At 48.0% G+C, this 17236-nt stretch overlaps 1 protein-coding gene across 1 annotated transcript in view; it reads right to left on the minus strand.

Moving 5' to 3' along the window:
• Positions 1 to 5886: 5886 nt before the first annotated feature.
• LOC308418997 (AP-3 complex subunit sigma-2) overlaps positions 5887 to 17236 on the minus strand; it is a 44005-nt gene continuing 32655 nt past the window's right edge. The window contains exons 5-6 of the mRNA XM_080914513.1: positions 12197 to 12304; positions 5887 to 10380 (exon numbers count right to left, since the gene is read on the minus strand). Of these exons, the coding sequence (XP_080770639.1) occupies positions 10252 to 10380; positions 12197 to 12304 (237 nt within the window). The 3' untranslated portion in view covers positions 5887 to 10251. The remainder of the gene's footprint in view (positions 10381 to 12196; positions 12305 to 17236) is intronic.

Raw genomic sequence — 17236 nt, forward strand, 5'->3', positions numbered from 1 at the left:
CACTGAGTCCTAACTCAGAAAAGCATATGTTCTCCCCCACCACATACTCCTCTCTTACACACTGGCCCGGAGCTGGAGCGTGCCCCACCCCCACCCGTTTCCCACCATGTGACTGTTTGCTCACCACCATTGCAAAAGCATCCCTTCACTCTTCCTCCTCCAGGCAGCTTCCAAGATTTACCACCTGCTCCGTCCTGTCGTTGTCTTCCAAACTCCAATAAAATGGTCCTCACGCTTCCTTCCTGGTCTGATTTAAAGTCTTTTATTACAAGACTAAGGACCAAAGATGAAAAACCTAGTTCCCATGGTAACTAGGGGCTCCCACTCCAGCAACTGTCCACAGGCCAGATTCATCCTGCACACTGCTTTCCCTGTGCCCTTGCCAGGCTTCTGTAAACATCCTTTCCAGGACCCCCTCCCACCACAACTCACATAGCCGCGGCTTCCTCTTTCTGGCCTTGGGGTGGACGCTTGTTCCTGCTGTTCCGTTCCTGCCTGCCTCTGAGCAGGCCCCTGTTACTTGCTGGTCACCAAGGTCTTGCCTGCACTTCCCTCAACCTCCCTCCATACCGTGACACACGGACACACGTTCCAAGCCCTGCCAACTCTAGGCCTACAGTGTGCCACAGGTCTGTTCTGGGTCTGTCCCCGTAGTCCCATTCCGCTCTAGCCTGGGTCACCACAAATGCTCTTCTTTCCCCCTTCATTCACTTTCTGCTCAAAAGTCAAGGGTAAAAATGAAAACAGAATTGAATGCTTGTGGTGCATGCCTATAATCCCAGCCTTTGGGAGGCAGGGGGATTATCATGAGTTTGAGGCCAGTGTGGGCTGCCGGGTGAGTTCAAGGCCCTGTGGGACTCAGCCAGACTTAGCTCTCCTTTCCTTCCAAGCCTCCCTTTCGGTCTCAGGCCTGCGCTCCCTCTTTGGGGATTTTAGTCTGTGCTAAGTGTCTGCAAAGAGGGGGAGCCGGAAGCTTTATCTCCAGGGTAGCCATGTTGGCGGTGGGACCTGTGAATGGGTTGCTGAGGTTGTGGTGGGAGTGTCTTCGTTTTAAAATCCGACTGGCCCTCTGCCTCCTGCCATAGGACCAGGATCATGCACCACAAGGAACTTCCCAGACTCCAGAAAACAAAACAAAACAAAAACCAGTTAGTTAGCCAGCTAATTTGTATGAAATGAGAACGGCTTTATTTTAGCGCTTGGTTCAGGGGATATACTCCTTCATGGTGGAGACTGTTGGAATAGGGCAAAGGCTTGGTGCTTGGCAATAGGACAGCTCCTGTCTATGGCAGCAGGAGGCTGCCTGCTCCTATCTTGGTGGACCAGAAAGCCAAGAGCACAATGACGTTCCTGTGCCTTATAAATGACCCCATCTGATATTCCACTAGAGCTGCACAGAACTGAGGTGATCCAAGAGTCTGTCCTGCCTCTGGCTCCAGGCCCTGTGCTTTGCTGGTGGCTAGACCCAACGCACACCCTGGGGTCACTGGTTAAAGCCCTCAGTGGTCTATTGAGATGTGCTTCCCCTAGGAAGTCTCTTCTCATTTCCAGCTTAGAGCCCTCCCGTAGTCAAGGTACCTAAGAACCTACGTGTCTCCTGCAGCCTTGCAGAATGGCGCAGGACAATGGCAGCAAGGACAGCAACAACCATGAGGTGACATTTCTCCAGCTCTCACCACCAGTCAGTTACTATCCCACGTTTTTTTTTTTTTTTTTTTTACGGATTAGTTTTTCCACCCATAAAGCTGCGTGTTTTCAGACGGGGTCTCATGGAGACCACGGCAGCTTCAAAACTGGAGTGGTGCTCCTGCCCCGGCCTTCTGAGCACAGAGCAGAACAGACATGCGCCACCGTGGCAGGTTGCAGCTGTCTACTGAGAACTGACTGAAGTGTCCAGAACATCAGCATACACGCGGAAGGGATAGAGAGGAAGACGAGGCTGTGCCTGGCTGCTCTCTGTAGAAGTCCCACTGCGCCCTGCTGACTCACTCTAGGACACACCCTTCTCCTGGCTTCTGGTCCCAGAGATTCAACCTGCCTGTCTTCAAGGTCGAAATAAGTGGAACTTTGCCTTGGGCAAAGTTGATTCTGCTTCTCACGAGTCTGCACGCCTGAGCACCTGCTTTCTGGGCTCTTGAAACAAGGTGCTGTGGTCAGCCGTGGCTTGCTCTTTTGGGGTCAAGGTAGCATGCCTTCAGCGAGATCCGGAGACTTGCTCCATTGTAGATGGATACCTTGGTGTCCTAGTTAGCTTTAACTGTCGACTTGACACAGCCTAGAGTCATCTGAGATGGAAGTCTCAACGGAGATATTGTCTAGATTGTTTTTCTATTGTGGGGGAGGCGAGTGTCTTAATTGCCAATTGGAAAAGAAAGACCCAGTCCACTGTGGGTGATTCCATCCCTAGGCGGTTGGCCCTAGGCTTTATAAGAAAGCTAGCTAAGCATGAGTTTGTGAGTAAGTCAGCAGGCAGTGCTCCTCCATGGTTTCTGATGGTTCCTGCCTTGGCCGCCCTCAATGATAGTCGGTGACCTGGAATTATAAATCAAAGGCATCCTTTCTTCTCCTAAGTTGCTTTTGGCTAAGGTATTTGTCACAGCAACAGAAAGGAAACTAGCACACTGCACTGTGTCCCAGGCTGTGAAGAGCATGCATACGCTCTTGTCCACATCTTTTGTCCACATGTCCTTCCTGAGTCACAGAGTCAGCACGTTGGGCTCCATCAGCTGAGTCTGAATCCTGCTTTTCTGCAGGTATGTGTCAGCCATCCTGATTCTTCCACACTGAGCAGACTCCACACCGCATGTGCTCAGGACCAACCTCCCTCTACTTCCTGGCCACCAGGCATGGCTCTTCCCTGAACAAAAGTGCCTACTGGGATGCTGCTGTCTGGGGGCCTCACATCCGGTGCTGGCAATGTCAGCACTGAATCTCAGAGTTCCAAAACTCCCCGGGATACCTAAAGAGACCTTATCTCAAAAGCAAATCACCCCCCCCCCAAAAAAACCCTCCCAAAACAAAACTGAATGTTTTTCAGTGCCATTCCTGGCTTGGGCCTTCTGTTTGTGGTGAGAATGCTGTGAGGCTCCCATTTTGCAGACGAGAAAACAAGTTCCGAGGTTAGAGATGTTGCCCAAGTCACAAGTGGAAGCAGCAGAGCCACTCCAACACAGATGTTTTGTTTAGGATTTAAAATGCTGTTGCTACATTATTACTCTTGGCATTCTTGTCAGTGGCACCCATCTGTCACCATGTATTTTAAATATTGTTGGGCTATTGTTGTAGGTCCCAGAGCAAAGCAAACCCGAGGGTAGAAAAACAGATAGAGCTAGAATAAGTGGGGACACTGCAGAAAGTGTCCCCAAAGACCTGAATCAAACACAAGTGGATGCTACCTCAGGGAACTGCTGTGGGGGTGGAGCTAACCACTATTTGAAAACGCCATCACCTTCACCTGAAATGCAAGATCCAGAAAAACTGGCTTCAAAGCTGGCGGTTCACACAGTATGCTTGGTGTGAAAATCACTGCTCTAACGGGAACAGGAGGCACCACAGGCCCTCCGTTGCTGTCTCTGGCCTGAAGCTATCTCTGGCTAGGGAGTGTGGCTGAGCCAGCCTGCATCTAGAGACAGGTGAAAGGATGTCACAGTGCTCGGTGCTGAGGCTGGAGAATACTTTCACTGAAGGCAGCCCTGGTGGGAAATGCCTGGCACTGTAGCAATCTCATGGCCCCACTTTGCAGTCCTACTGTGGGAAGACACTTGTCTCTCTTACCAATGCGATTGGGTAGGAGACATGCTGGCCAATGAAACCACAGGAGCAACCATGGGCTTTTTTTCTCTGTCTTTTCCAACACAGCAAGGAACAGACCCCATTGCAGAGACTTGTGGGTCTCCCCCCCCCCACACCCCGAGTCATCTAGAAGCAGCAGCAAGGCCAGTCTACTACCCATTGCTCCTTACCCCCAAATTAGTAACTCCACTGTGTTGAGGGTCTTAGCTCAACAGTTGGTAGGTCAGACAGTGTGAAAACACTACACATTCCATAGAAACTGTCCTTTGGTGGTAGAGCTTGCCAGGCCTATGAATATGAAGATTGGCCACCTCAAGAGGCTGGGCAGTGGCCACAATTGCGCTGCATCCACCAGAATGTGTTGCTACTGATCTGTGGCATGGACCACTCAGTCATGTTTCCAACTGAGGCATTTCCAAATAGTGGTGCTTTCACTGGGACGAAAGCCTGCTCTAAGTTGGGGAGCATGTGGACCTTGAGTGTTTCCCTTACTCTGAAGGATTTGGAGACTTGTCTTTGACAACTGTACCTGAAACTCCCTCCCTTACAGTATTTTATCTGTACTTTTTCTTAGGCGCTTGCAAAAGTTGTTCTCCATCACACAGAAGACAACCTCCAGCCTGCTCCTCTGGAAGACAGGGTCCTCATTCATCCCAAGTGCTCTCAGGATGCCAGTCTGATGGCACAGCTGGAAAAAGTACAAGCTTCGTCCTTCATCTTAGTTATCCAAGAAGTGTGGGGGGGGGGCGCCTTACATGACCCCACCTTCATTGGGCCTACAGGCCAGAGCCCATCACCTGGCTCCAGTTCTGCAAAGAATGCTGGTTCCCTCCATTGCATCTGTTGGGGGCATCTGACTTCTTGCAGCTCCAGAGCTCTCTCTCCTATCCCCATTTCTGGTCCCACCAGTCAGTCATTCCCATGTTCAAACCCTCACCTTCAAGGAAACTTCACTTAAATGCACCCTACCATCTCCCTCAGAATTTTGAAGGGGCGCCCCTGGTTGCTGCATTTCTCATTGCCAGGATGAGCCCTCTCCTTCCTAATACCACGAATTTCCCAGCAATGGCAGTAGACATGGTCTGTGGAACTCTTTGTGGGTCATACTGTTGGGATGTCACAATGAGGCCCCTTTTGATAGACAGCCAATCTTTGGAAGATCCTACCAATGTACTCCTCATAGCCAACCTTGTCAGGACTGTGCCCACTCCAAGCTAGTGCTGTCAATCAAAGGGCTGGCTTTGCTGATGCAGCTGGGAGCTTGGCTGGGCAGTTCCAAGTTGGAAGACCTCTTAGTCACTTCCCCATTGACACAGAGGCGGGGTACCTTTGAGAATGGAAAAACATCCCTTGGCTCTTGTGAGCTCAGCTGTGGGCAGGTGAGAAAGCTAGGGTCACAGAAAACTTGACAGCCAGAAAAGCCACTTTGGGCCAATAGCTTCTGGGTTCTCATCTTGCCAGTTTGGAGAATGAAATGCATGACCACAGAGGGTGTTTGGAAAGTTTTATTATAGTTACTGATAGTTTAAGAGCCTATGCTACAGTGCAGGAGTGGGTGCTAGAAAACTGCCCATGAATGGCTGGTTCAGGGCTTGTTAGAGGACTCATGGCAAAGCCTGGGATGAGGGACAGGAGGAGGATGAGCTGGATGACCCACCAATGAGGTGAGCAGTGCTTCTCCAGGCCTGGTCACACCCTCATATACAGCTTCCACAGAGGAGCAGAGGGGTTCTAGTTCCTTCTGTGGCTCTGGGGTGCCTTCCTGTCTAACCAGTGTTTCCTGCTCTCACTGCGATCAGAAGCTCTCCCCCGATGTCAGGCTGCTCCAATGTGCAGACATTCCCCGGCCCTTGCCCACTGTGCTTCACTCACCCCTTGGGCAACTCCATACATGTCAGGGATGGACACTCTCCTGCCCGCTGACTCAGCAGCAGGAGCCATGCCTGCATCCTCTCCTCAGTGCAATCCTTGCTGTGCTCTGCCCGCAGCAATGGGCCTCCCCACTCCCACACCACAGTCTTAGAACACATGGGTCTCGTGAGTCTGTAAGGATGAACTTCTTCTCTCACATGTACATGTGTGTAGGGTGGACTGCACCTCTGGAGGACAGCAGTATTGAACTGAGCTGAGGTCAACTGAAACTATGTCCTTAGTTTTGAAAGTGAAGATAAAGGATGTTTGTTTCTTACTCCTTTAAATTGCAAACACTTGGTGCCAGGACAGTGCTCAGTGGCTGGGAATAGGCTGCCCTCTGGTGAACTGGTTTTGTTTTTGTTTACTTTCTTAACATGTAAAGTGCATGGGGCTGGAGACACAGCTCGGCAGTTCAGAGCCCTTGGTACTCCTAGCATCTCCACTCAACACCAGCTCCAAGAGATCCAAGGCCTTCATCTGGCCTCTGACGGCTCCTCTCCACCCCCATGAAGAAATACTGGACTATAGCTAGATGTTGGTGTTGCATGCCTTTAATCCCAGAGGCAGGCAGATCTCTGAATTTGAGGCCAGCCTGGTCTATACAGCAAGTTCTAGGACAGCCAGGGCTACAGAGGAATCTTGTCTCGAAAAAGAAAACAAAACAGAACAACAACTAAACAAAATAAGCACCCCCCCCCAAACCTGAACTACATAAACATAGCTCTTGGAAAGAACTCTGGGAAGGGTTCATCATTTGCATCAAGCCACTTTTGCCAGAATGTGCAGGTGAAGAACACCCCAGAACTTCCATTAAGGTCGAGGCTTACTCTGACCTTGAGGTTGGGCCTAGCCTGGCAGCTTCCATAGAGCTGGCTCACTCACTCTGTAGTCAGCACAGTCAGGGTAGCGGGCGTCCGGGACGTGAGCAGACAGCAGGTCTCAATACTCCCTTTGGGTGACTGTGAAGGCAGGCAGGGACCTGCTCTGGAGCTTCATTTCCAGGTACCCGTCACTGAGTCTTCTCCAAAAAGACATGGCCATGCTGAGGAGAGCCTTCTACAGGCCAAGCCAGGAATCATGTCAGGGAGCTAGTCAGAGGCATTGCCCCCAGCTTCTTTTCTGAAGGCCTCAGAACTGCTAAACTGCCTCTGCAGTGGTGAGGGAGGGAGAGCTGGCTCTGCAGTGGTGAGGGAGGGTTGGCTGGCTCTGCAGTGGTGAGGGAGGGAGGGCTGGCTCTGCAGTGGTGAAGGAGGGTTGGCTGGCTCTGCAGTGGTGAGGGAGGGAGGGCTGGCTGTGCATTTGGTAGAGGATGAGTCATTAGGGCTTAGGAGACCTGCTACCCCCAGTGTAACATGCATGGGGCCATGGTCAGGCTTGGGAAAGGTAATCTGTCCAGCACCTCATGCAGTAGGCATGACACTGTAAGAGGTGGGAAGTGTCCTTTAAATCGTTCACACTGCTGTCAGAGTCTGGCCCCCACAGTGCCAAGTTGCCAGTCAGCGTCCACATTCCAACCACGTGAGCACTGTAGTTGGAATCTATGTGGTGGGTTCTTCTTTTCCCACCCTTTATCCCCCCATTCTCACCCCCATCACTAGATAGGAGAGAAAGAATAGAGGGGAGAAAGAGATCTCTAAATCTAATTTTTTCGTGTTTCTTCTTTGAACACAAGCTACTAACAAACTGCAACCACCCCTTTCCCCCAACAACCAACAATCACTGATCCCACCTATGAGGGCTCTAGCATTTATACACCCTCTGAAAAACTTCCCAGAATCTCAAAAGTCACACCGTCGCAGAAACCATCTGCTAAAGCATGAGGCAAGTCATGATCAGCTGCTGTGAAACAGCCCCATGTCCCCACACCTGGAACTAAACCAAAAACATATTCTTATAATATATCTTGTTTTTTGTTTTGTTTTTAGAAATCAAAGTTCCAGAACTGTCACTACAGAGCACTATCAGGGAAGTTCAAAGACAGCGGAACAAAGACAGCTCTCTCTCTGTTTAGAACCAAGCCCAACCCTCTTCAAGTAGTTTCACAGAAGACAGGCAGTGGGGGTTCCAGTTATTAACTAACTGGCATCGAGAAAACCCAGAGAAGCCTCAGTGTAACTTCAGGTCCCGGATCCCAAAGCAAACACAACCCCAGCCCCCTGGTTGCATAACTGATGTCTCAAGAGCAAAAGGGACACTCTTCTCCAAAACGACCAAGGACTTCCTCTATTTCACAGAAAAGTGCACACTTGTAATCTCAACATTTTGGGGGTAATACAGGATTAAGAATTTTAGTTACAAAGTGAGATCCTGTCTCAAAACACAAAGTGGGGAGTGGAGTAGGGGTAGAGAGGGAGGGAGGGATATCTCAGACTATGGCTTTTATAGCAGACAAACTAGTTGCAAATCATTAGCAATGAATTAATTAATCCCTCAGGCTTGACTAGAGAAACCAACTGACTGTCAGGGGCTATCATGTAAGCCATGGTGGGATGCTTGCTTCTGCTGTTTACAGCGCCAAGCAACAGTTTGGTGAACCAAGTAGTTTCTAACAGGCTGAAATCTAAACTTCCTGGGAAGCCAAGTGCTGTCAACCCCATGGTGCCCTCAGCCAACAGCAAGCATACCCTAGAGCACTGTGGCCCTTTTGACCCTCAGCTGGACAGCACTCTGTGTGGCTTCATCTCAGGCAGTTAACTGGAGGGACACAGGATCCTCCAGTTCTTGTCTGGCTACCTTAGGACACTAAGCCGCTTTTTATTAGTTTCTGAGAATTGCTCAATTCCCTAAAGTCTCAGTTTCCCTGTTTGGCATCTATAAAAGAGAGTTGTAAAACTGGGAGAGACCATCTTGAATAGTAAGGAGGAAAACGGGCTTTGGAGTCAGGCAAGCATGTTTCCAACCTTAGCCTTTGGTGACCTAGAAACTACCTTTCCTGAGTCTGCTTTACTTAGCAGTAGAATGTCGGTGGGTGGGGCCAGAGAGGTGGCTCCAGTTCAGAGCACTGCTGCTCCTGCAGGGGACCTGAGTTTGGTTCCCAGCACCAACAATTTTAGAGAGCTTCTCAACCTCCTGTTAATTAGAGGTTCAAGGAATTCCATATCCTTCTCTAGCCTCAGAGGGCACACATATTCTCCTCTGCCCTCAGAGCATAGACAGACAGACAGGCACACACACACACATATCAGAAATAAAAATTTTAAAATAAATGTCTCTAGTAAGGACTATTAAAGGTCTTCTCATGTCACCCTACAGCAGATACAAAATCCTTGATTCCAGCCACTGTAAATGGGCATGAATGTACTAAAATGTCAATAAAATAACATAAAATGCTTCAGGAGAATGTATTAGGGATTAGTCTCAGGCCTGTTCTCTAGCAAAGTGCCACCAATCACTGAAGCTCTGATGGAGGACAAGACGCTGCATCAGAAACGGGCAGAGTGCAGGAAGTCCTGCTGGGAACTGAGACACACTGGGTAAGACACACGGTCCTCCTAGGACATCAGCATCATAAGCCATGGACAATGCTCTAGCAGGAGGGAGAGGTGCCTGGGCTGGGTTCCCTGTGGAGGTGCGTCAGCCTCAACACCGCACATGTTAACATTTGCAGGGGTCCAGAGTTGTTAGGAGAATGCCGACCAAGGGAGCCCAGCGTGCTCACTGCAGGACTGACTGGAGAGCGCACAGCACTACACACAGCATGCTGCAGACTCAGCCCACATAGCACCCAGTTCAGGACCCCAGCACTAGAATCTGAGACTAATTAGTATGTTTCTGTGCAAGTGTGTGTATGTGGGGAGTTCATCATTCAAACACAGCACTGAACCTTCTGCTTCCAGGAGAACAGTGTATTTTAAACTTGGGAAGAGTCATAACCCGGGAAGGATTCAGCCATCACATTCTACAGACAATGGTCTCTCCTCTGGAGAGGGTTTTGGGGTTCCCCCACTGTGTGTGTGTGTGTAGTGGTGGTGGTGGTGGCACACACCCAGAGTGTGACTTAAACCCCAGCACACAGATGCCTCTGACAACAATACTAGGAACATGCTACTGAGGCAACTGCTCTGCAGCAAGTGTGGAGCTCAGTGCTTGGTCATACAAAGTGCACAGAGGCCCGAGCAGAGGCGGCACACGCCCTGCCCTCACCTGCCACTTACCACGCCTAGCAGCCGCAAGGCTGGCCCTTCTCCTTGGTCTCTTGCCCAGTAAGTGATACAGGATCTCAGAAGCCCTTGGTGCTAGAGAGGAAGTCAGGTGTGTTCAGTCCCAGTGGTGGGGCCCTGGGAAGCAGGTGGCTTGTTCCAGTCCCCGGCCCTGAGGGCAGCTGTGGGGGAGGCAAAGTAGCAGTGGCTTAGTGCCCTGATGCCTACCACAGCCATGTGTATCAGAGAGCAGCAGGATGGCCAGGAGTGTACACCCAACTCCCTTCCCACTCTGTGAAAGGCTCAGGGTGCCAATGTGCGACTCTAAAGGCTCAACAGGGTTCTGCTTCCGGACTTGTCTGCATAGCTCATCCTAAGAACTCCAGTTCAGCCCAATCCTCCACCTTCACACAAACTGAGACAGGTTGGGAACTTTGATGTTGAGATCGCCGATGTTGATGTTCCTGGGGATTTCAGGAAGGTTGATGTTCTTCACCGCAGACACGGCCCTTGCAGGGGCTGCTGACAGGCCGCCCTGGGAGAAGGGGTAGGGGAAGGTCAGTCAGTTTCACAATGTTTTCTGCTTAAATCTTAAAGCAGAGGACAGAGATCTAAAACATTCCAGATGGCATATACAGAAGTCTTCATTCCTCAAGGGTGGTCGACACAACCCTACTTAGCTTGTGTACAGATCTGCAGCCTTTGTTGCCGGCCCACTACAAGGTCTGCAAAGGTGGGCTGGCTGTGTTTTATGCCGTTTTATAAACCACGGCAACTAACACTACTCATGGCCCATGGTAGTTGCTCAATAAATACTTGCTGGGGGTCTCTGAGATGATTTATCCAAATCCTAGGATTTGAGGATACTTGATTTACAAAGCAAAACAAAAGGAAACCCTTTCCTTATAGAAAAGTGCAAAGCCAGAGGAATTCTTCAAAGGAGAAAAAAGTCAGCTTTAAGGCAACTGCTTGCCAAATAGTGCGAGCTGGAAAAAGATGGGCTTTGGATGTCATGTGGTAACAGGCTGAAGCACTAACACACACTGGAAAATCTGCAGCAGACACGCGGACTGTGCCCTGCCCTCCGGGCTCAGCAGGGAAGTAGAGGGGATGACACAGACTTGAGAATCAGTGTTTCTAACCACAGCTCTCAGGATGCTCACTCTAGCCCTCCCCTCCCCCTGCATGTCTGCCTCTGCTGTTCCCAGACCCCTTGCCTGACTCACTCACTGAAAGCTTCCCAGCCTGCACTTCTCGAGAGAACTCTGGCAGCCAGAGCTGTGGCTGGAGCTTCTCTGAGGAGATTAGCAGTCCTCACAGTAAGGACTCCTGGTCTCACAAAGCAAAAAAAAAAAAAAACCCTTGGAGACACTCAGAGCTGTCACCGTCCACTATTTCTGCAGCTCTGAGGGTACCCCTCTAACTGCTGCTCACCGTAGGGCTGAGACAGGCCAGGTCCACAGTGGGACTGGCCAGGCTTTACCATGAGCTCCTCCTCAAGCTCAGTGCCACATGAGGATGAGTACGTTTGGTGGCTTTCTTTTCTTTTTTGGGAGGTGGGGGTGGAGGGTGGAGTCAGAGTTTCTCTGTGTAGTCCTGGCTGTCCTGGAACTCACTCGGTAGATCAGGCTAACCTCAGACTCAGAGATCACCTGCTTCTGTGTCCTCAGTGGTGGGACTTGAAGTGTATGCCACCACCACTTGGCCGGGTATGGTATTTCCAAGTCATCATTATTGTAGTTTTCTAGAAGCCTCACTGAAAGCAAAGAATCTTGAATTTCTAGAGGCTAAAAGCTTAACCAAGAGCTGTGGCTGGTCAGAGAACAGATGCACATATGCACCGTAAATGTGAGCCATAATCATATTCCAGAAGCTGTTCGTCCTTCTTGCCATCTACCTTTCCTTTAAGCCTGAGATCTCAAGTCACCCTACCTGTTTAATGTTTATACTGGCCTTCATGTTAGTGTGGATAAACCAAGAAAGACAGAGTGGAACTACCTCCTAAGGACTCAGAGAAACAGAAGCCCACACCACAAACACAAACCCACAGTCCACCCAAGTCCACACAGCCCCCCAAGTCCACACAGCACACATAGCCCACCCAAGTCCACCCAATACACACAGCCCACCCAAGTCCACACAGCCCACCCAGTCCACCCAAGTCCACACAGCCCACCCAGTCCACCCAAGTCCACACAGCCCCCCAAGTTCACACAGCACACACAGCCCACCCAAGTCCACACAGTATGCACAGCCCACCCAAGCTACACATGCTCTACACAGGCACACGTTCACTGTTCACCCCCCACCCCCGTTCCCCAGTCAGGACACAAATGCAGCTGCTTTCTTACCTCTGACTTCTCCAGCCTGTTTTGAGCTTCAATTTGAGCCACAATTTCATTCATGTTTGTTTCCAACACCATCCCCCCCATCACCACCTCTTGGAGGATGTAGTGCACCTAGAAGAGAGGCATCAAGACTCAGCACAGCACAGTGGTTTCCACTGGTGGCAGCAGCAGACAGGCCACATTTTGATTCACAACTCAGCCCCCTCACTAGTGAGGTCAAGAAGTCTCTGTCTTTTGGCTGGTGACTTCATGTTCTTTTATTAGCAATGACAGAAGAGTTTGGTACTCTCAAGACAATGAGATGGCAGCTGAGGCTTCAAGCTCAGACAGATCATGTTTAAATTCCAGCCCTACTGTTGTTAGATTGTCTTTGGCAAATTGACTTCTCGGCTCTTCAGCCTCCTTCCAGATCTCCAGGAATAAATGGTTGGGTGATACCTAGAGGGAAAACTAGTCAGACAGCGCTTTGCTAGCGCCTGCTATATGCTGGGCCCCACACAAGTAGAGATGCTTTTCTGTCATCCATTAGACTGTTATCACACTGGCTGGCATGAATTAGATCCAAGCAGCTAAAATGCTCTAAATACATTCCTTAGCGTGAAGCTCAGTTTCCAGCCATCCAGCAGTTTTCTAAGTAAAACGAAATCTTGATGCACTATTGGGATGGAGCAGAGGCAACTCCACCATTATACAAGGTGACAGAATGCATGGTAGACAAGCACTCAGACACCTAAGCAGTGTCCTACAGCTTAGTGATGTTCTTCTTACATTGTTCAGGATGACCCTCTACTCACAATCCTCCTGTCTCGTCTCTCAACTAACTGTTGCCAACTTGTGCAGGTGCAACCTGGCACTTTATATTTCAAACTAAATCATACCAACAAGACTTATAACTACTTTGTTAAACTAGAAAGGTAGGAAGTACTACCTTCTGTTATCAAGTAAGTGCAGAATTATCGGGACAGTGCACAGGAGGCCAAAAAAGGCCCTGGGAAAGCAATTCAGCTACAGGACTGGTGGGTTTGCAAAGCTCTTGGGTTTGGCCAGGCCAGCAGCTTCATATAAGAGGGAAACTAAAGACAAGGTGGCTGAGAGGGTAGCTTGGGTTTAAAGCAGAATATCCTCTGTGTGTGTGTGTGTGTCTGTATATGTGTATGAGTGTGTGTGTCTGTGTATCAATGTATGTGTGTTAGTGAGTGTGTGTGTATGTCTATGTGTCTGTGTATGTGTGTGCATGTCTGTGTGTCAATGTGTCTGTGTGAGAGTGAGTGTGTGTATGAGAATGTGTGTGAGTCTGTGTGTCTGTATCTGTGTGTGTGTGTGTCTATGTGAGTCTGAGTGAGTGTGTGCACATGCACACCCAAGTGAACATGTTCCTAGTTTACACCACTGACCTCCAGTCTCAAGTCAAGTGTCAACTTGTTCTTTGGAGCCAAGAAAGTTGAGGAAAGATGTGTGTGCCTGCTCTCATGTACTTGTGCCCTCAGACTCTGCCCACGGTAAACTGAAAGAAAGCACTAACACACAGAACTGGGATTTGTCCTTTGACCTTGGGGAAGAAGTACATAATTAACCCCTCTGTGTAGCCATTTATTAAGTCTTATTAACCACTTCTCTGCTCTTCCCTCTCATTTGTAAAATCTATACAATATACATTATCCATATTATCCACTAATTTATATCTGTATGTAAATAAAACTTAATAGTGAAAGTTTCACATTTAGGCAACTTAAAACATGTTATACAAGGCTGGTTTTCATATTATTCCTTGGAGGAACTCCATTGTTTACACTTCCCTATCAAATGGTCCTCTGAATGTATTAATTGTATGAGAGTTCCTCAGAAAGCATAACCAGAATTACTATATGACTCAACAATTCAATTTCTCGGCATACTCTGAAAAGACTGAAAGCAGAGACTCAGAAAGATTTATACATCAATGTTCATATCAGCAATAATCACAATTGGGAAAAAAATAGAAGCAATCCACGTGTTCACTTTCAGATGACTGGATTAATAAAATATTATATGTCCACAAGATAGACTATTATCTGCCTTTACAGGGGAGGAAGTTTTATACATGCACACAATATGGACAAACCCTGAAGACACTGTTGCAAGTAAACTAAATTAGACACAAAAAGATACGCCACAAAATAGATGTGGTGATGCGTGACTTTAATCCCAGCACTCAGGAAGCACAGGCAGGTGGATCTCAGAGTTCAAGGACAGCCTGATCTACAGAGTAAGTTCCAGGACAGCCTGATCTATAGAGAAACCCTGCCTCAAAAAAAAAAAAAAAAAAAAAAAAAAAAAAAAAAAAAAAAAACAAACCAAAATAAAACAAACAAACATAAAGGCATATAGGAGTTGATTTTATGAGGTACCTAAAGTTGTCAAATACATAGAAACAGAGAGCAGAATGGGGCTGGGGGTAGGGTGGGTGCTGCAGTGTGTGCAGAGGCGGGTGAAGACCTCTGCAGACCAACAGTGCAACGCTCACAAGCATTCACTGCTTTACTGTCTTGATTAACCCACCTCTTCCTCACTGGCACAAAGCAATGCTTTCTCTGAGTATCAATCACATGCCAAGTGCTTCATAGAACTTGTTTTAATTTTACAGTACTTACTTGAGTTTGGTCATTGTGGTGGTTAGCTTTGAAAGACAACTTGCCACAACTTAGAATGGCCTGGGAAGAGAGTCTGAATTAAGTACCAGTCTTTATTGGGTTAGTGTAGGGCAGTGGTTCTCAAACTTCCTAATGCAGAGACAGTTCCTCTTGTGGTAAGCCCAACCATAAAATTACTTTTGTTGCTACTTCCTAATATAATTTTGTTACCATTATGAATTGTAATGTAAATATCTGATAGGTAGGATATCTGATACACAACCATGTGAAAGGGCTGTTCAACTATATAGGGAGTTTGAAGCCAGTCTCCAAACCCAAACCAAACCTAATACTTAATCCTAGCAGGAAACAGTCACATTCTCTTGGATACACAGTCTAACTCATGGATTTTATGCCCGGATGATCACTCCCGAGTTTTTATTGAGGAATCCAGAGTATGTGTGAGAATCAAGAGGCAACTTAGAAAGACTATGGCATAAAAGAAAGATCAGCTGTGAGTGGGAAGAGCTCAGGGTTCCATGTCTCAATGATGAAAACAAGCAAGAATCAGGAAGAAATTGGAGAGGAGGAGGGAAGAGACCATGAGGCCACGTCACCTTTAACAGTGGACAGTCCGCAGACAGCAGGGTAACAGTCCAGATACGCTGATTGGGATTTTTAATATGATTTTCTCCCAAGTCCAAGCCTACTCTCATTTGCTACAAACAAAACTCCAAGAGCCACCTGTTAAAGCCAAGATCTCTCCTGGACTATTAGTTCTACGCCATTAGCTTCTACAGCTCACCCAGAAGGCACCTTTATCATTTCATTGCTCTAGAAGAGAACTTGCCAGGCTGATGCCCACAATCCTGGCACCCAGAGTAGGAGTCAAGAAGATCATGAGTTCTAGACCAGCCTACGTACAGTGTGAAACCCTGCCTCAAAAGTCAAGAATCTCTCCTGTACTGTTTTTTGGGGGGGAGAGGTTGTCGGGAAGAATGTAGTGTTCATCAGGAGTGGGGATAAAGAAAGAAAAGTGAATATGATCAAATTTCACATATGTATGAGATTATGAAAAAAGCATTCCCTGCATCCCCCCCAAAAGGAAAACCCCAGCATCTGTGTTTCAACAGTAAGTAGAAAGATGCCTTTATTTTATTTTATTTGAAATAGGGTCTCTTTGTGTAGACCTGGCTGTCCTAGAACTCCCTATGTAGACCAGACTAGTCTCAAACTCACAGAAATCCACCTGCCTCTGCTGCCCAGCATACTAGGATTAAAGACATATGCTGTTACATCTTTCTATAGCATTCCATTAATTTTTTACTCTCCTCATTCTTGGCTTGCTGTGTCTGTGTGGTTAAACCCCATCATTATGATATTCATGAAAGCACCATGAGCACCCTTAGCTAGGTACATGGCTCCATGGGCGGAAGTATGAGCAGAATGAACGAACAGCAGCCCACAGTAACCTTGCAGGCCAGTCAGGAGTTTTAAATAAAAGGTAGTAAAACTTATCTGAGTGGATAAGAGTGAGCTGAGACAGCTGGAGTCTGCCAAGCATAGGTGTGGGAAGGACACAGCCAAGAAATGAAACTGAACCCGGGCACCTGCAGAACTGCAGATACGGGCAGAACACAAAGGAGGGCTCTGAGAGGACAGGTGGTGGCTGAAGGGCTGCCCTGGAGGATGCCAGCAAAAATCTAGGTAAATACCTGAGAGAACACTGAGAGTTAAAGTACTTTCCCAATGAAAGGAGGGTGGGAGGAGAGAAAACCACACCTGAGTCATGTAGATGAGCCTCAAAATAATGGGACTATGGATTTGCTGTAATATTGTGTCTCTTAGTAATGTCAGAAGCTATTATACCCATAACGTCTCACCAGCATGACTGCCCAAATATGAGCTGAACAAAAATGAGACCAATGGACTGGCAAACTGAATGGGAAAAAGCCCACAAGGGCTCCAGCCTCCACAAAGAAGTATAGGCAGTGGAGGAACAGCGGTCTTCCCTGGCAAAGGGCACACCCGCTACTTGTTCAGTACCAATCGATCAGTTGTGAGAACACGAGAGCAAGTCATATTGTAGACTGAGCAGTTAGATGTAGGCACATGCATATAAGATACGTATATGAACACAATAACAATTACTGAAAGAACAGGCAATGAATTTGAAGTAGAGTTGGGGAAAGGTATATGGAAGGGTTTAAAGAGAGGAAAGGGAAGGGAGAAATGTAATTATAATCACAACAATAAAAAGCAAACAAGAAAAGACTAGAAGAAAGCAAAGGCCAAGATCCTGACAGCCAGTGAACAGTGTGCACTGCAGAAATACAAATTATCACTATAACAGTCTTCCCTTAGCTCACTGAGCATTTATCATAATGATGTAATCAAAGTGTATTCAGAATTGCTTATTGGAGTTTAAATAAGA

Source organism: Micromys minutus, assembly GCF_963924665.1.
Source record: "Micromys minutus genome assembly, chromosome: 3".
NCBI classification, from domain to species: Eukaryota; Metazoa; Chordata; class Mammalia; order Rodentia; family Muridae; genus Micromys; species Micromys minutus.